Genomic DNA, 20,894 nt, shown 5'->3' with positions numbered 1-20,894 from the left:
CAGCTGGCAACTCCGTGTTTCTCAGTAAAGGGCTCCAGTGAGGCCGGGGTGATTATCCACACCACATGTCGTCTTGTGCACAGCCTCTCACACGCTAACCCACGCGGGTCATTCCTCTGTATATAATGCCTATAAGTCAGACTTGTATATACGGGGCCTTGAGCACAGTATCTATCGTTGTTTCTGTTTTTTCTGGTTCTACGGGATAACTGTTTGAGCCAAGCCTGATGCTCAAGCTTCTATATCCAATTATACACACAACATCTGTGGGATCAAAAGCCATTAGATGCTAAACATATTATGCCATCGTCTGCAGATGATTATCAAGCAGAACGCAGGACAAACACTCACTTACCCTGCATCACTTCCATATCCACATATTAAGGCATCCTTTGCTCCTTCAACTTTGTAAAAGTTATCTAGAGGAGAGGAAGAAAAAAAGAGTTCAAAGTTGAATTTTTTTGTTCTAAACAATGAATGTAAAGGATACATGAAAGTATCTCGATAAGTATACAAGAATGACGTGTTTTTCTGAGGACCAGTCACTTTTCAGCTGACCTTCATTGGTGAGGAAGTCATCTCTGGAACTCCAGCTTCTGTTGTTGCAGATGAAGGAATCGTTGGCGCTGTAGGAGGAGTTGATGCAGTGTGAGAGGCTGCGGATGCACTTCTGTCGGAGCAGCCCCATGAAGAGCTGCAGGCCGATGAGGGCGAACACGCTGAGACAGAAGACAGTGAGGATCATCACGTCGGCCAGCTTCCTCACAGACTGGATCAAAGCGCCGACGATGGTCTTCAGACCTTGAGGAAGGAGAAGAGACAAAATTGAAATTGTTTGGTAACACACAGACAAATAAAATGTAACACTGATGATGGTCAAAACTAAAAGAATTTGAAAGGTTCGAGTTAACGATATTCTTACCTGGAATAACTGAGATGGTTTTCAGTGCTCGCAGTACTCTGAAGGTTCTTAATGCAGAGACGTTTCCAAGGTCTATAAACTCTGTCACATATCTGTAATTTGATAATATTTGCAATTATTGACTCTTAGCCAGCTGGGGTAAAAGAAACAAGCTGTGAACTCAATGTGGCCAACCCTCCACCGAGTTCACAAACAGAGAGGAAGTGTGTAAAAAAAGGATTTATTTTACATATTTAAAATACATTTAAAATCATCGTTGTTAGACTAGCAGTTCAACGCTGCTCGCTGCCTTCAATGCGACATATTGCACAGCCTGACTTCATATTTTTCTCTCTTCTTAAATAGTGCAAAAGGGAGTTTTTTTTTTAAATGTGTATTTCCAACTGATGAAACCTACACACACTGTATTTTAATGTTTTGGTCTCCACAAACTTGATAGTAAACATACCATTCTTTTTCTGCTTAATCCTCCACTAGTCTCCAACAAGTTCTGTTCTTCGCCTTATATCTCCACCTTCTCTCAGTTTCATCTGTTGTTCTTCTTGTTTACCAACGGCATTGATGTTCTACTCTTCCATATCACTTTTCTTTTAGTCTTTTGCTGTAACTAATATTTGCCTTTTCCACTAATATCTCTAATAACACGGGACTGAGTTTCATTTTGTGCTTGCAGCCAATGATGATGATGTGAACCAGTAAAACATGCAAAAACCTAATTTCAATACTACCGCCTCCACAAGTTTTGCCCCTCTTATCATTCAAGCAAATTTTCTCAGTTAATCACCTGCAAATTGCAGACCAACCAACTGGAAATTTTTCGGAGTCAACACACAATTTAGTACTTTTTACTTGGGATCTTAATAAATCGGGTCCTGAGTTTACCAAAAGCAAACAAATTCCTGCCTGAACCAAAACAATGAGATTGAAGTCACTGAAAAAAACACATAGAGAGAGGAAAGCTACAGAGTTCATCACTAAAGGCAACTCCTCTCACACACCCAGGGCCTGATTCACTAAAGATATGAGTGAGTAAAAACATTTATAGACTTGAAATCACCCGCAAAAAATGTGCAAACTGATCTATTAATGGTGTGTACTGAGGATTGCCTCTTTCAAATATGCAAGACAACACTCATTGTGCATTTAGTATGTGTAATGAATACGCAATATAGGGTGTTTGAACCCTAGTGAGCAAAATACTGTGAGGAGAGAATGCTAATAAGATCATTTAGCACAATCAAATGTTCGGCATGATAACGCAATTTAGTACTCTATTTAGATCTTTGTAAATCAGGCCCTCAGTCATGTGATCCATTGTTAACATGAAAACACTGATATCATCCTCAGTGAGAGTGAAAACAACAGAGTAGTACCTGTGAATAGAAAGCGCATCTGAATTAGCTGAACCATAATTAATTGAAAACAAATTACTGGTGCAGGTAATGGCAGCTTTGAGCATGTCTACACACAGTGAAGGGGGATTTTGTCTGGCTGTTTTCAAACAAAGCAGACATCCTATCAGGATGATTGGGCTTGAACAGAGCAGCATTAATGCACCGAGAGGTCACCTGTCTAATCTGTGGCCTGCATTGCGGGTATTGAGCCATGGCACACATACCTCTGACCTCAACAATAGGCTTATCGTTCATGGTGTTTCAAATCACCATTCAGGAAGACCGACAGACTATGTTCACTTTGACATGACTGAAAAATACAGAAATGAGGGATGGCTTACTGCCCCTCATTACAGTCTGCAGAAAAACTGTCCCACATGGTTATGTGAGCATTGGATGTGTTTCTGGTAGTTGCCTGTAGATCAGCACACTGTGAAGTAAATGCCAGGTGACACTGAGTCATATTGTTACTTACGCCATGACGATGACGGAGAAGTCCAACCAGTTCCATGGATCTCTCAGGAAGGTGAACGGTACTATGCAGAATCCTCTCGCAAATATCTTTATCGCTGACTCAAACGTGTAAATACCAGTGAAAGTGTACCTAGAGAAATATTTAGAGAGGGGGGAGAAAATGCAGTCAGATCTGAATATGCAAGCGCTCAAGATCAACAGGCTCAGAATGGATCTCAACATAAAAACAATCCACAAAGTCTCCATGCAGCGAAATCAAAGAATGGATAATGTGCAAATACTAAAATCCAGATTATTCAATGTAACTTTTTTATTTGCTAGATATAAAACTGATTAATGCTTTATTTGTTTTAAATACAAAAGTGAGCACATATATAACTGTGGTCTACAGTAATTCATGTTCTATGTTGGGAAGAAAAAATACATGCAGAAAGTAAAGTAGGTCCATGCAGTAAGCACAAGTCATCAGTACATTCAAGTTTTCACTGTGGTAAAAAAAGCCATGAGAAATAATTCATACAAGTATTTGTACTTGTAAACAGTCATGCACTTTAGATCTGCCATCATTTACCAAGTGAGCAACATTGTAGTTAGTTAGCTTAGCATAATTTATCATAAAAAATTGTAACAGCTAGCCAGGCTCTTTCTGCATAATGACATTTTGTGCTTTGATCACATTTATGTATGCCCAACAAAAGTCTAATTGTTAAAATAAGTTTAGGGATGACATTGGGGATCAGATTGGTGTTACCTTCAGAGAGTCAGGCGAGCAGCCCTCAGTGCTAAGGCTGTGAGCCTCTGTACATGGGGCACCTGCTCTACCGAGCCCCCCTCAGAAAGTCTTTGTAGCATGCGCGTGCTCATAATTCAGGATAACAACTAATGAAGACAATAACTTAGCCACATCCTTCATGGCATGCACACCACATGCTTTCTTATAAACTGCTCTTTTAAAGTCCTGACTGAGGTAACATGCATTGTATACTTACGGGTCAACTGATTCTTCAGTCATCACTGACAAAACAGCAAACCCCCATCATTAGATCACATGTAGCACTGTTTCTATTCAGTCTGCAACACGAGGTATTGATATAAAAACACTGTGTTTACTCACTCCAGGTACTTTGTCCAGGGGGCCGGATCCGACATGGCCATGAAGCAACAGTTGGTGAGGATAGTGAACATTATGAACAGGCTAAATAATGTGAGGAACAGGTTAAGGAAAGTGTTCTTTGAAATAGTCACATACAGTTTCTTAGTCAAAATATGTTTTATATGCCAGCAATATATGACACAATGACAGAATGTTTCTTGTAATCCTGTGAACTACAGTATACCCATTAGGATAAACCACCACTGTGCATGCCAAAGGTATTAAACCTATAGTAAATGCAGATTATAGAAAATGTAAGTCAATTCCATGAAACATGAAGTCAGGAGAGTGATATCATTGTTTTCATGGATCACTGAACAGCAAATAAGGATCTGATAACTGATAAACTTTGGAGGATGTGTAGAATATTTAAACACTTAAAAACAATTCAGGATAAAATCAATAGAAAATAAACATGTTTCATTCAATAATCTTGTTTTCTTCACCGACAGTTCATTGTAGAATAAAACAACCAATAGGACTCTTTTAATGTAGATCGGAGCTGTTGTGATTCATTTTTGAATCAATATTTGATACATTCAATTTACACATATCATGTGATTAATGGCTGTTTAATTGTAATCTTTAACACAGATTTGATCCGGCAGAAAGATTCCCTCCCGCATGAAAAGTACGAACGGGCTGTCTGAGAACTAACAGGCAGCCGTCACATGATTTGAAATCTCCTTGCTCTTATTTCATTCCAGAGATTAAAAGAGGGATATCAGGGGATTTGTTTTGCGATGCCAGAGGGGGCCATCACAAAGCTGTTTTAAAAATGGGACTATGGAAAAATCCAATAGAAACCTACAGCAGAAAACAGTAAATATGAGAAATTGGCTTATCTGCAAGTTTCAGATAGGAGTGGAAGCTGAATGCTTTCACATTAAGCATACAGCTAAGGTTTTATGGAAACTTTCTGTCATAAGCAGACTGCCTTATATACTGCCTGATGTTCATATTATCGCAGATGTCAGGACAATGACATTAATACTTCTTAAAGTGTTTTTTCATATGTTTTTTCCATCAGCCTCAGACTCAACTCATACTGATTATTCACATTTAAAAGATCCTCACGTCACATTATTTTGTTTTCTAGCATTTCCCCCCATAAAGTGTTTAGACACTACTACTTTATGACAGAAAACTGAAATGACCCTCAAATTCAAGTGACAGTAAAAAGCTGGTTACTCCATTGAAAAACGAATTCACATTCTTTGTCAGAAACAGAAGTGTTGTTGAATCAAAAAGGATATGAATGGACTAAAACTTTGATGGCTATTGTTCTGATGAAGTGAAAAGGAGAAAATATGTAAAGTGCAGATGTGGAGCTGAATCTGAAGATGGCTTTCCCTTTGTTTAGTACTATAAAAGTCTGCAAAGAGAACAGGAAAAGCACAAATCATTAGAGGAAAGAACATCACATAATGCTTTAATTCTGTAAATAAATACATTGTTACAAGTATCACAATGAAGATATTTTTCACACACACATTTTGGCAACTATTTCTGTTTTCAATTCTGCAGAGGAACCTGACATGCAGCAGTAAGCAGCAGTTCAGGGAGGATCTGCGGTGGTGTTGAGTCTACCACTCTGTCTACCATCTGTGTTGACTTCCACCACAAGCACTCCTGCCTCAAAGAAAGCAGTGAACACACACACACACACGCGCGCGCGCGCGCACACGCAACAGGCCAGGCCAGTTGCGATAATGGAGGCAACTCCAAAGCAGGCTGAACCTTTCCCCAACAGATGTGGCATTTATTTAAATATTTTTCCGTCTTTGGTTAATCCTCCCATCCAGAAGCGCATCACATGCCAAAACAAAGAGACCCTGAGAATGACTGCCACGTCCTTTTTCATCTCTCCGTAAGCGGCCCATTAATGGGCAGCAGCCTGATCTACTCTGCAAATCAAAACTTGCTAATCCCATTGCTGTGTCCACAAGAGATCTAAAGAGATGCAGTGTGCTCTCCTCTCATCTCAAAGAGCGGCTCTAAAGCACCAGTTGGTGAATTCAGTGAAAACCTCGGCTAATCGTTCGGATCGCTGTCATATCATGGTCCCAAATCCAGATGTGACATAAACATGCAGGAATATGTATCAGGAAAACAGAACAATAACATCTCTGACACAACTTCAAAAGCAGATAATGAATACATCTGACCATTCATTGAATTCATGCAAACTATCAAAACTAATATTAAACATTACATTTACAAATGTTCAAGTGTTTCTTTCTTTGCTTGATGAAATAATTCTCTCTGTTCATGCTGCAAACACACACACACACACACACACACACACACACACACACACACACACACACACACACACACACACACACATACACACACACACACACACACACACACACACACATCATCAAAAGATGATACATCCCTGAATGTGCAGTAAGCAATGACAGACTGAGTCTACAGTCCTCATTATGTTAGAAAACATTTGATTAGGTTGAGATGTAGATCTTTTAAAGAGAAACTTTTCCTTCACTATGGCTCATTTCATAAAAAAAGGGAGACGTTTATAAGAAATATGATAAACCTGAAAAGGAAATTCTGTTATTTAGCTACTCTAAAAATATCACCACTGTGTCCCAGTGACTACAGACCTAAGTCCAAAGGTCTTAATTCGAGTGTAGTAGATAAACTGGTCTGCTCAGGGTGTAAAATGAAATGTAAAGGCCGATTAAATGCCCTGAGAGCATTTTCTTCAAATAACCTTTTTTTTTTTTTTTTTTTTTTTTTAGCAAATATCAACAGGAGTTTCCTTTACCATCCCGTGAATCACACTTCTCTTAAAAACATCACTAAAATCATATCTGTACTTTCCATTAAAGATACAAAATCACCAATATGCTTTTGCAGTTATTGCTGCCACACCCTTAAACCATCTCCTCCAGTTAGAGAAGAAGGGTGGAGTGAAAGATGGTTTCAGTACACAGTTGAAAAGTTGCCAGTTTTTAAGCTTTATGTCCTCAAGTGATCTTTTTTTTTTTTTAAATCTGTTAAATTGTGGGGGATTATCTCAATGAAAAAGACCCCACAGGGACTGTGCTGTTTTGTATCATACAAAGACAAATTTCCCACTGGGACAATAAAGTTCATCTTATCTTATACCGAGCTTAAAAATAGTTTCTATATTTATAGAATAACCACCATCAAATCACCATCGAACCTACTACACAAATTCACACACACACATACATAGGGCTCTCACCCTCTGGTTCTTGTAGTAAAACGGATCGATGTCCTCCAGTGGCACCCCAATGAGTTCTGTAGGGATGTCGCCAAAGATTCGCGGCAGCTGCTTGCCTGCCTCCATGTCCATCCTGGGTTTGGGTGGCTCTGCGTTCCTGTGAGCTTCATGGCAATCCTTGGCGTTCTTGGCCTGCTCCTCCGCAATCCGCTGCTCGAGCGCAGCCAAGGATTCGCGAGTGAACCGCCGCAAGCCATCAGGACCCGTTGGTAACAGCAGGGTTGCCATCTTTTCATCCTGATTCTCCTGTACTTGAATTTACTTACAGCTAGGAGCGAGAAAGTAGGGAGTCGAGACACAGCAGAGATCAAAAAGGTGAGAGAGAATCAGTCATCTTAATTTGGTAGAAATAAACAAATGTACAGCCTGGTTCAAAAATGGTTGAGTCTCTATAGTCCATTCATTTATTGGTAAAACAGTTTGGGGATTAATTTTTTTGAAGGTGAAGAATTACGCATAATATGGCCCCAATTAGGGACAAGGTTGATTTGCAAAAACTTTAGCGAAATCTGGTCAAGATCCAAGATTTATCCTGCCTACCTTAACTCAACCTCGATCCTTTTTCTAGATCAGCCAAAAGTTCATTGGAGTCAACATTTCTAGTATGGCATTCACCATCTTTGGTCTTCATAACACCTCTTAAGAAATCAATGGGTGACATCACTAACCCTCTTTAGTCATTACGTTGTGCTCGTTTCTGTTCGAAGTTTATAATCCATTGAATCATTAACAGACTGGCCTTGAGTCAAGAGCTTGTCAAGTATGAGTACTGGTATGTTCAGAGTGTCAAAATGGATTATAGTCCACCACCAATTTTATGGATGTTTAATGCATAAAGGTGCGCTTCTTCCACTGTTGTATTTGGAGGACTGGTACCTTACAGGTTTCTTTTCTTTTGGTGATGTTGAACAAGCTGCATGGTATGTTTTGATAAAAGGAACCGGATCAAGCACTATAAGGGCTGGTCTTTAAACTCAGCTCTGTATCCACTGGTGAACACTCTTTGATTGAAGCCACTGTTACCCACTGTCTAAACACTTTCTCCAACAGATACTGTATTGTCACTACAGGGGCGGCTGTGGCTCAGTGGTAGAGTCATCCGTATCTCAACTGGAAGGATCTTGCAGCCACATGTCGATGTGTCCTTGGGCAAGACACACACAACTGTTTCGTATGTATGTATGGATTAGTTAATACTTATGGACTCTATACATATAGTCTCTGCCATCAGTGTGTGATTGGGTGTAAATGGGTAGCTGTGAACTGCGGTGTAAAAGCGCAGAAAATGAGAAAAGTACTTTACCTGTACAAGATCAAGTCCATTTACTACATAAAAATGGCATTTCTATTTGTTAAGTCCTAATTCCTAAACTGCTTTAATCATATTTCTCTGTTCACTATGGCTAAAATAACAGTATATGGGGGTGCAGTGGTTAGTGCGACCATGTATGGAAGCTGTAGTCTTCCAAGCAGGCTGCCCAGGTTCAAATCCGACCTGTGGCTCCTTTCCTACATATAGTTCCCCACTTCTCTCTCTCCCCATTTCTGACTCTATCCACTGTCTCTCAAATAAAATAAAGTAAATGGGTCCAACAAGAGGTTGTAATGACTAACCCACAAAAAACCCCAACTTGGTTCAATATTTGATTGTTTCTGTTTCTGATCCAGTAAGCTTGGACCACACGTGTTAGCTAGCCTGTCTGCCATACCAACTTCAAGAGTTGATTGTTTCCATATGACTTCAAAAGCTTGTTGAAAGTGGGGACTATTCTGCATATCATGTGGGAGTGTCCTTCAGTGAGAATGTTCTGGTTTTAAATTGCAGAGCGTCTTTCTGATAGATTTGGTTTGAAGATTCACTTAACATTCTACACATTTTGGATTAAACACACAAATTAGTTCTAAATAACCTTGTGTCTATAGGCATGTAGAAGGTCAGATTGATGTTATCGCAACAGTTCACCACAGAATTTAAAATGGCTTCTGTGTTATCTATCAAGGGCACAGGTATGTCGGTCTCCATCACTGAAGCTCACTCATGTTTTCTAATTCAAAACATTGTGTAATTGCGATGTATAAAGGCTTAAGTCAAAAGCTGGATGGCCTCTGACTTTTTGATTGGAAGATGGCACAGAGGGAGGTCCACAGACACGTTATAAATGTGTTTTACCCTCACCACTGACCACAGCTTCCTGTTATCCAACTGTTTCTGTCAAACTAGGCCAGCCATGGTTCTGAGTCAGAGGGATTAAGTCCACAGGCTGTAGCCCTGACCAGGGCATCACAAGCAGTGATTTGGAATCACAGTCACTTGTTTTCCTGAGCTGAACTCAAGAAAACTGCAGGGCCAGTCACCGGCCTGCCAGCGTCCTTTAAAATATCAGTTCCAAGCAAAATCAACCCCGTAATGCTAAAATATTTTCAAAGCCTTTTAACTGAGCTGTATAAGGTGTCAAGCAGGGAATATTGCGCACAGTTACAAACCAACGTTGTGCATCTTTAAAGTGCAGGCACAAGATTTTGGATGATTATGTTGACATACTGGAAATATATCACTGTCAAATCTTCTTAAGGACTTTGCTGCAAGTATTAGACTGCACAAAAAGCAGGGAGCCAATCATGCCAAAAGGCTTCACGTTTGTAGCCACTTGTTATTAGCCCCCCAAGCTGTAAACACTACTTTGACCTATTAGCACTTTTTAAAGGTGCTATTGGTGGACAAGTTAGCAAACAACTGTCAATTACCACACCCAGCAGACTGTGAGCCACATTCAGGTTTCAGGATAGTAGACCAAAGTCTTTTGCTCTGTTTTGTTTTCAAACCCCTCTTAACCTTTAGCTTCTTAATGCTTTATGTCATGTTAAGCTAGTTGCTTTTTTAGCCACACATGCTGTTTGATGTTAAGCAGATAGTGGCATGGGTTTATCTGAGCTGTGAACTTTGTTTTGTAAAAACTTCTCCCTGTTACTACCGAGAGCGGTAAGAGAATTTATGTGTTGAAATTGCAGGTTATGAGACCAAACAAGTGACTAAAAAACACAAAAAAACTGTTTACAGAGCAGAGAGGAGCATAGATTCAAAATGCAGTTTTCTGAGGGATCGTCAAAACGAGTGACTCCTTTAATTACACCAGATTGTATAAAACATCACCCATCAATTTCTGAAGAGGCGTGCTCAAGCCCAAGGATAGTGGTTGCCATATTGGAAATACTGACTCTACCTAACTGTCAGTCAATCTAGAAGTAGGCCACGATGTGGAGCGGAGGCAGGACTTAGGGTGCACTAACATTAGGCTCAGTTGCTCTGTACCATACCGAAGCATGATTGTCCCCCCTCCCCAAGTCCCCTGCCTGCCTGAACTCATAGTGCTTCAGTTTCAACAGGGCCTGAGCCAATTACCTCTTGTACATATCACGTCAGATTGTCGCGTAAATCTTTTCCAAAGACCTCCGAGTGCTTGTGGGTCATCTAGTTGACTGCCACTGTGAAATGATTGTGGAGATGAAACGTCCCATCAATATTACGTCATGTACCTGAGCTTGTGCTCGTACATGAGCAACCAAATTCAAACTCTTTTAATCGTACCACGGCCAAGGAAGTGCAGTTTTTCCCTAAGGTTTGTTTTTATCAGTGCATACTTTATCAGCTTAAGAATTATACCATGACGTATTTTAGACAGCCTACTTTAATCTTAGAAGTAGATATGATTGGTGGTAAAGGTAAATAAATGATGATCCTTTGTGTGTATAAATACAAACTTCATGGCACCCTTGCATAAGTCGGGTCCCCAGTTGGGTCTGTATTCGCCCCTCCTTGTAAGACTCAAAAACATTGTAATAATGTTTTCATAATTTCATAATAAAGTATTTTGTGCCTTCCTCTTGGAGTGGCGGGGATAGGTTGGTGGGCCAACATCCCAAATGAATGGTATGGGAAACACTGAAGTGTAGCGTGCTTGAGAATGGTACGAAGCACTCACACTCAAACAAGCTGGACTTCGGGGGTCAAACGTATTTTGGCACGACTCATATTGTCTAGTTTGAGTGCACCCTTAGGCCTTCTAGCAAACAGCTACTACTAGCCCACCTGTCAGTCAAATCAGCCACACCCTTTATTATGCCTAATTAAGGAAAATGTACTAAAAATCTAAAGAGCCAAATTAAGGGTCCTTGTGTCAAAATGTAATTGCACAAAAGACTGAATGATGAATGAATGAATCTATATCCTTTTATCCATCTATCTTCTATCAATGTCAGGGATTTTCTTTTTTTCTGATCAGAAAACGTTGTTTCTCTGGACTTAAACAAGTCATAAAGACAGTTTAAAGGTAATCTGATTAGAGATTAAAGCCATAGTCTAAATAAAGACATTACTAAAAGGCTTTCCAATAGAACCACCACACTCCTCATTTTATCCAGTGAGGGAATCTGATATTTTAATAACTGAAAAAGCTTTCCAAAGAGAGGATTACATTTCTATGTTCCCGTCCTGACATAGAGATACCATTGTATCCCTTTCAGATTGACTAAGCTTGTGACTTTTCCATCTCCTCCTGTCCTGAAATGCATTGATCCCTTCACACGTCCAACCAGACGCTAGTTATCTGCTTTCACTTGATCTGCTTATTTGGCCCAGGTTGATCTCAGATCAGCTCGTCTCATACACTGAATCCAGCGCTCTCCCATTCGCTATCAGAATAAATAGGTTAAGGTCTTTTTGCAGCGTCACATAGCAGATAAATGATATTACAGTCGGGATGAGTCAAATCATCCACAAAGACACTCAGTGTCACAGTATAAGAAGCTATGACAATGACCTGTATGTGACCCAAACTATCATATATGGATAGCATTAATCTACAGTTAAAGAGAATGAATATCTGCCACTGTGCATGCTGGGAAATGGTGGATGAGATTTAGAGAACAGAGAGGGGGGGGGGGGGGAGTATTTGAGCTGAATGAAATTTAATTCCCATAACAGCCAGATGTGATTTGGTCTTCATCAGTGCAAGTAATTATGATAATTAAATGAAAGTAGAGCTGATCCAATGGACTCACACCCCCCCCCCCCCCACACACACACACACACACAGTTAGACACATGTACACTGTAATACTACTAGTTTAATGTTTCATAATGGAAAGACAGACTACAAATTATCATTAGAAAAAAATCACGCTTAGCAAGAGCAGTGTGCAGGATTTTTTCTTTTCAAGTGACAGTTTGTTGTCCAACGCACCTACTTCATGAGATGAAGCTGCAATCACCTCCTTAAAAATAACAAAAGTATTTCATGTGACAGCACGTGCACCAGACATATATTCAAAAGAGTGACACAATATCTTAATCTAAATTTTCTAAAATGTTTTCCGTCCTTGTCAGAATGAATATGCAACTTTTTTCAAGTCTCTCTCCTTTTTTAACATGGGAGGCAGAAGACGATCTGCTATTAGAGCATTATGACAGGATTAGAGGGGATGACAACAGGTGATGTAATGTTATGAGTCGAAGAAGAATACTCTAAAAGTAACCAAACACACAAGCTTGCTGCTGACTTGAGGAGAACTATTTCAACAAAGTACAGCACATTTCTCCCACAGGTGAGCCGGACAATTAAATCCACTGGTGCTACAGAATGTGAATGAATTAAACTTGAGAATCTATTGAGACATTTGCCCTACAAGAAAAAGTACAGCTTCTGTGAGAGTCAGTAAAATAAACAGGCACTGTAACTGATAATCCTCTGTTACTGAAAGTAGAAACAGCTTTGACCTGAAGCTTTAAAAACACGGACAAAAGACAACACATAGATAATCGTGTATGATGAAGGCGTAATGATTAAAAATGACAAATTCAGAAGTGTGGCACTACCTTGACCATGTGAAAAAAATGTGTTTACGTCATAACAGATTACTGATACGTTAGTTCTTTAATATCAATACATCTTTCTTTTTTCAGAACCTGCAGACATAAAACGTTATTAAAACTTGCACAATTTGGAATGAAATATATACTATTGCTATATCTATAAGGATTCAGACATCTATCTCCATTGTGCTTTTATAGAGTCCAATTAGTTGTCGAGGCCTCACTGATTGAAAGGACAAAACGTTCTTTGTAAATCATCATTAATTTTGCACAGCACAAATGAACAATGATCAACCAGCACAGTTTCAGCAGATGGCTGTTTGTCATGAGTTTGGTTTTGCCCAAGATTTTTGCCTGTTAAACGGAAGTTCAATCTTCACTGTAACATTGCTAAATGATGCTTGGTGCTAATGATGGATTCATGTTGGGTCTTTGTAGATAATATAACAAAGATTAAGGTATTTTACGTGCTGTTTTTGTCGAATGTTTTGAGATGACATTTGATACGAATTGGAGCTAAACAATTAAAGATTGACTAATCAATTTTGTGTATGTAAACTAAATTAGCAATATTGTGTAGCTTTTAATGTCATTGGTCTTATATGTTAAAAAAAAAAAGTTCAGAAAAGACCACAATCCCACGACGTCACGCACGGCTCTCCTTTCAGCTTCGTCACATTTTGCTGTTTGGGGGTTAGAGGGTTCATCTCTTAGACAATGTTACGTCTTACTGTCCATTTATCATCACATTTTTACTCATTTCTTTTTAATCTATTTCATAAAATGTAAAGGTCACAAAATCCTTTTTTTAAATTATATAATTTTTCATTGTTTGACTTTTTGCCTGACTCTGTTCTTCATATTTGAGTGAGCAGAAAACATGAACATGTTTTCATTTGTGGTCCCTTGACTTTTTTACATTTAATATAGCAGATTATGGTTTCGACAAGAAAACAGGTGTCATCATCCTGTTGTCATGATGGGTATGTAATGTGTAATAAAGGGTATTTATGCATTTTAAAGTCATTACACTAATATTTAAAAGGATTGCTTTCTTACTTTTACTTAATGTTAGAGTTTTGGGTATTATTTTTTACAAAGTTGTAATCTTTTAAAGGGATATGTCAGGACAGTAGGATCTCACCTGAACTTTTGAGACTGTAGTTGTGTTGTGTTACGTGCCTGGGCCTCTCTGAGTGATCGTAGGTGCGCAGACTGAACTGATGACCTACTTCTGTTGCAAAAACCTTTCAATGTAATTGAATCAGATAGCTTAAACAGAAGGTATGGGCCTACAAAACGAGACAGCTGGGGAATTATTACTATGACTAGGGCAATGAAGTCGTGGAAGAAACGTTTGATTCTTTTCCATGATGTGCTTATTTATTTTAATCGCCCTTTATCTGGACAAAAAAGTAAATAAGCATTCAGACGTCAATGGAGGGAAAACTGATCTCAAATATGCAACCACTGCTTCACTTCTCATTACATAATGCGTCAGCCATTACATTTTAATCATTTAGGGAAGCCAAGGAACATTGTGCACTACACTGACCATGACATCTCTGCTTGGTTAAGTCACCAGAATTTAGCCACAACAAGACTTTTTTGGAGAACCTTATAGTAAATGTCTTTTGCACAATGCTGCATATAAAACATTTATTGGATAATTAATATTCATCACTTTTTGTTTTTTTAATTATTATTAGTATTACTACTATTGATGTTGTATTTTATCATAAAGGTTTTATCGTAATTATAAATATTATTATTATTATTATTATTTTGGATACGTTCTCAAGTGAAAAAAAAGCAACCTAGGACAACCTATTTAAAATATGAAGCATCTACTCTTTAAAAACGTTGACACAATACGTGCTCTTATTAATTCAACCGGACTTGGATATATTTCGAAAATACTTACATGTGAAACTCTGAGATTTACTGCATCATTTCCAGAGTTGAGTTGTTCCGAGTTTTAGAAGAGGGAACAGCCAAACTCTCCGTGCAAAATCCATGTCCTCTCCTCAGGGTTTATTCTTCATGATGGACCAAAAACTTCAACCCAGCAGGACAGAAAGAAAAGTGCGTCTTATCACCACAATCCAAAGTTTGGCGGTAAAAACTGACTTCTAGAAAAGTTCCAGTCGTTTTATCACCTTACGTTGGACATTTTGAAACCTGCCACAGGTGCGACGTACAAGCTGTCCTCTTTCCGTCCATCCGCGTGGCTCTTCCGTGGTCATCGCACAGAGGTGAGGTCGCGAGCAGAGGATGCTGCGCGCGCGGAGGGGAGAGAAGCACCTCGATTTGCCCTTCAGCAGGAGCGCGAGGGAGGGAGGATGCTGCTGGACCACAGAGGATTAGCTCTCCTATAGCTGCCCCGGGGACAGCTGACACACAGTATACAAAACTTACAGGATATAGGACACAGTAAGAGAGGGGGACGTGAAGTTTACCCAGAGTTCACTGCGGGAAAGATTTATTTTTACAGTTATGTGATGTGTTCACTATTTGGCTAATAGTTGTGCGTTGGCGTTATTACAACATGAACATAATTACAGCCTACAGTCAGCATTGAATGTTTAACCTAATTGTATGCAGCCTATTGAAAAACAAAGCGCAAAACTTTCTTGTTTTTGTTTTGATCAGAGAACAGGCTGTTACACAACATTTAACTTCAACCCTAAAAGGCCAAGGTTAAACACAAGCTGTCAGCTGTTTATTGACTTTTAGTGGGTTGGGTACAGTGTTGGTGTCTTAGTGCGCCCTCTAGTGGCCAATAGAGGTATTTGCCTGAGAGAAACAGTATGACTAATTCTGCATGACAACGAGCTGCCCAAACAAAGATAGAAGTGTACGACAGAGTAGTTCAGTCAATTTTAGACCAACGACCCTATTTTGAATTATTGCTGAGAGAGAGAGAGAGAGAGAGAGAGAGAGAGAGAGAGAGAGAGAGAGAGAGAGAGAGAGAGAGAGAGAGAGAGAGAGAGAGAGAGAACAACCATGTATTTGGCCACACCAACGATACTCTGTTGGAACAAGCTTGACTCTGAAATAAATCAAAGTGGCAGGGAAATAGTGCATCTCTGTACATAGTAAATGGTAGGTTCAGAGCTGACATGGACCCCTCCACCATCAGTGCCTTCACTGTCAGACAGCAATCCCCCTTTTCAGACCACAACCAAATACATTTGTTCTGTAAACTCTCAGGTTAAATCAGTCACACGAATAGGGAGCCCAGTAAACTGTATGAATTGAATCCTACTTACAGAGAGACAAATTCATCATGGCCTTGAACTCACCTGATCTGATTAATGATATATTAATATATTACCAAAATCAGTATGTCCCTACCAGAGATGATTTAAACAAGGCCATTGACTATATAAATATGATGTTTCATAAGCCAGCTATTAAAGCTGACCTCATAAAACTAAAACAGAAACCTGTTAAAAGGCAAAATGCTGAAAATGGTTTCATCAGGAATGTAAGACCATCAGAAAAGACCTGAAAAAAATATAAAATGAAAATCATCACCAACCAAACAACCCAGCTTTACGAATTAGATACATCAAAATTATAAAGACATATAAATGTACAATTAGGAACAAAATATATATATATATATATATATATATATCCACATCACAATCAATTCTGGGATATGTGGAACAAATCCAACACACAGCAACAACAAACATTACCCATCCAAAATGGTGACATCTGGAGAGCACATTTTGAAAATCTGTACAAATACCCAACCAAGCAAATCAATCCTGATCAATCAAAGAAAAACTCAAAACATTAGAAGAAACCATTAAAGATAACCAAAGCCCCCTTGATTTCCCAATTAGGCTACTTGGGAAGAATTGACAACACATACAAAATCTCTCCAGCCGAGATGGACAGACAGCATTAAAAATGAAATGCTCAAATGCAGCATCCCAGAGAAGCAGGATGCATTGTTAAAACTGTTCAATGTTGTGTTACAGTCAGGACGTTTTCCCGACATCTGGTGCAAAGGGCTCATTTCCCCAATCAATAAGGGTGGATTATTTTGTAGTATTGTAAATAAAATAATTCTAGATTTCCTTGAGGAACACTCCATCCGTTGTAAAAAAATCTAATTGGCTTCCTCCCAAATCGCCACTAATATGCTGCGGCATATGCCACTCATATGCCACATAAGACAGCCTACTAAGAATATTTCCGGCTTTATAGCCAGTATACATATGATACAATAAAAGCCCTATATTATTTAAACATTGTGCATTGTTTTATGATTAAAGAACAACATACAACTTTACAAAAGTTAAGAACATTTTGGGGGGTAATTTCAACGAGAAAAGGCCTATAGTTTAATCATATTCTTCTGGCTGTCTGGAGTCTCATCTACACAGTTTGGTGCTGGATGGAGTCACCCTGGACAAAGCCAACTTCAGACACAGCCAAAGCTGTCGTCTGTTGAGTCTGGGCATGTAGACATAAAACAGAGAAAAAACGTGACAATAATGCAGATAATTCTAAACCATGCCTTCATAACTTCTGCGACCCCATGTTACATCTATTTTAGGCTACTGCGTGTTACTGGAGGAGATCCTGTCTTCCAGGTTAGTAAAGCCAAAGAGAGAGGAGACCCGCAACTGAGCACAACAATTATATCCAGAACAACTATAGATCAATGTCATTAAAATCCCTATAGCATCGACCACCTGCTACAGTAAACTACTGATATGTGCTTTCTAACCTTCACTTGATTCACTGAGCTGAGCTGAAAATCTTTAACATCAAAGTTTGACAGTATGCCGCGGCCACGCCCCTTTGAGGTAGAATCTCGGTTTTAAACAGCTTTAGAACTTCAACATGTCTAGAACACACTGACACCGAGTTGGCGAGGATGAACGAGAAGTACTTTCAAATAGGTAGCATGTGAAACTCGAAATTGGGGCCATTATTTCTAAATTTTTAAAAAAAAATATGGCAGACTTCCTGTTTGGTTTTGACAATGGGTGCAAGAGGATTATATGTAAGTCTTGACATTGTTAATATACCGAAAACTTGTCATGCATGTAGGTGAAATAAACCTCTATGGGGAGGCCTTTTGGAAAAGTTCACAGGGGCAGAGACATCAAAGTTTGACAGTACGCCATGGCCACGCCCTGTTATGTAGAATCGTGCGGGGCACAATGGGCGATCTTAAACATGTCTAGAACACACTGACACTGAGTCTGTGATGATCGGATGAACTCCCTCGGTAAAGTTTGTTCAAATAGGTAGTCTGTGATTGCCATTTTTCTTACATAAAAAAAATTATGGCGGACTTCCTGTTGAGTTTTGAATATGTGTGCCAGAGGATTTTATGTAGGTCCTGACATGATAAATGTGAATAAAAATTGTCATGCATGTAGGCGAAAAAAATATCTATGGGGAGGCCTTTTTGAAAATGTCAAGGGGGCGCCACTGAGCCATGCCCACATTGTACCCACACACTGGGATGATGTTTATGAAGTTTCATGTGTATACGACTATGTTAAGCTCTTCAAATAACTACTTCCTGTTTGATGGTGAACGACGCGTATGATGGCAACAGCGTTTGACGCAGGCCTTCGAGCTCGTAAAGGTAGTATGTCTAAGGTCCTAGGATGGTCCACACCAATTTGGAGGGAGATGAGCAACTGTGAGGGAATGGCTTGTGCTAATTCAGAAGCATTACTTCCTGTTGTCAACAGGTGGCGCTGTGACTATATAAGAAATTACTAATATGAATGTGTTCAGGCATGGCCAAACATCTTGCATGACAAATTTGGTGATGATAGAACACTACATGTCAGAGTTTATTTATTACAATTACAATTTATTTCGTTGGCGACATCAAACTTCGAGAGCCCGCCACGTCCTATGGTGAAACCTCGTGAGTTCACACAACTTTGACTCTTGAACTTGTTCACTTTCATTTGATACCAAACTTTAATCGATCAGATGAACTGCTCAGACAAGTGCGTTCAAATATGGATGCGGTGAAATCTGAAAAATAGCCAAAATTGGACTTTCACTGTACATAGCACACTTCCTGTACATTTAAGAGTATGGTCATAATGCATTTTTTTTTCTCGTCTCATTGCGCTACATAAGACTCACCAATTTTTTTGCATGTAGCTTAACCGTAGTACCCTGAGTGACGTCTGGGGGCGCGGTGGAGCCAGTCGGCGACGCCCACGCACCGAACCACTTTCATACATAAATTTCACATGAGGCTGAATTTTGGGTGAAGTTTGTTGAGTTTTTGTGCATGTTAAAGCCCCCACTTAAGCAGTTCATTGAGGCAAGGGAGAAGAATAACTCCTTCAGTTTCAATAGGGTCCTCGCTCCGAGGTCGGTGCTCGGGCCCTAATAACTCCTACAGAACCGGGGAGTCGGGTTCAGGTTCAGCCTTCGGCGCCTGCAGCGGTTTGTCCTTTTTGTTTTCATTTTGTAGCATGGTCACACCGGCTTGTTTTTACCAGCAGAGGAAGAAAGCGTGAGTCAATCAATGCGTTGACTCCTGCTGTCCTCCGGTAATTTTGTAAAGCTGCGAGGGAGAAACCGCTGGTGCGTCTGGTTGTCCTGGTGCCGCAGACTTGTGAGGACTCCAGAGATTAATCCAAATGAACCTAGAGTGTAGCACAGAAAACCAATAACATTGTTTGCACAACTTAATAACTATTCATTCTCATTCGACTTAAATATTTGTCCATCTACCTAAGAAGTATTCTTTGTCAAATATGTGTCTTCATAGAAATCCAAAGACAAACATCTGAAAGTCTCAAAAGGATAATTCCAGTCAGAATGTTGAGGAGACAGCAACAGTGGGGATTTTCTGTTGATCCTGGTGAGCTCAGCTTCCCGTTCATCGGGAGTCCTGTGGTTGTGTTCACATGGCCAGTCGCTGTCACTGCTGATTTAAGCACCACCCACCTACAGTTAAGTCATTTTTCTCATCCAGCCTGCGACTCATGGGATTGTGATTTTCACTACTCTAACTCTTATATTGTTGTCCTCTGACAAAATCCTGCTAAAACAAAAAGTGTAATAAAGGACAGACACGATTACAAGACACTTTCATAAGGATGAGCCAATAACTTTTAATGTATTACCCAATATGTGTTGAAATAACTGTAATAGAAAAAGAAACAAAACTCAAACTTTCATAGTACAATAAAGAGTAGACTGTTCATGAGTCACATCCTACAGGTCATGATCAAGAGCAGATGTGCTGTATGCAAAAACAAAAACACCTTTACTCAAATTCTATGAAGTGTGGGAAGTTGTGACCAAGTGTGTCATGACAATCCCCACAGTCCGGGAATCACAGCAAGGAAGGAAAAACTTTGAAATTTGAAATGGTTGATACATCATTAAGAGCACAAACATCATGTGTAAAATACACAAAGATAACATGAGGATGTTTTATCACTCAGTCCACGCCATGTTTTTTGCAGCTAATATCAAACAAGCTTTGAGAACCATCAGACCATCATCCAGCCAGGGATGCTTAATCAGGCTCAATGATGGGAAGCAAGAGGAAATGTAATTTTTCTTTATACAGGTGACAACTGCATGTACCAAAACATTTCTATGCAATAACATTTGAATATAATACATGTTTGAAATAAATAATTTCACTGATTTGTGATGATTCCTCTGAACTGTTGATTTGTTTCTATGCTTTCATTCTGTGCCGTAATGATTTAAATAGATCTGTTCAGAGTTCTACAAAGTGATCTAGATGACTCTGTGTAACTTCTTGTTGAAAAGAGGCTCCT

General features: G+C 39.4%; 1 protein-coding gene across 1 annotated transcript in view; it reads right to left on the bottom strand.

Annotated features, from left to right (window-relative positions):
* The window catches only part of scn12aa (sodium channel, voltage gated, type XII, alpha a), a 40,755-nt gene extending 32,816 nt beyond the window's left edge, over positions 1-7,939 (bottom strand). Inside the window, 7 exon segments of the mRNA XM_065953784.1 lie at positions 356-466; positions 540-793; positions 960-1,014; positions 2,792-2,920; positions 3,905-3,994; positions 5,200-5,318; positions 7,182-7,939. Coding sequence (XP_065809856.1) covers positions 356-466; positions 540-793; positions 960-1,014; positions 2,792-2,920; positions 3,905-3,994; positions 5,200-5,318; positions 7,182-7,448 — 1,025 coding nt within the window. The 5' untranslated portion in view covers positions 7,449-7,939.
* Positions 7,940-20,894: the final 12,955 nt, after the last annotated feature.

This window comes from Labrus bergylta, chromosome 4 (genome assembly GCF_963930695.1).
Source record: "Labrus bergylta chromosome 4, fLabBer1.1, whole genome shotgun sequence".
Taxonomy (NCBI): domain Eukaryota; kingdom Metazoa; phylum Chordata; class Actinopteri; order Labriformes; family Labridae; genus Labrus; species Labrus bergylta.
Note: the sequence above shows the minus strand (reverse complement) of the source record. Positions and strands in the feature narration are given on the sequence as shown.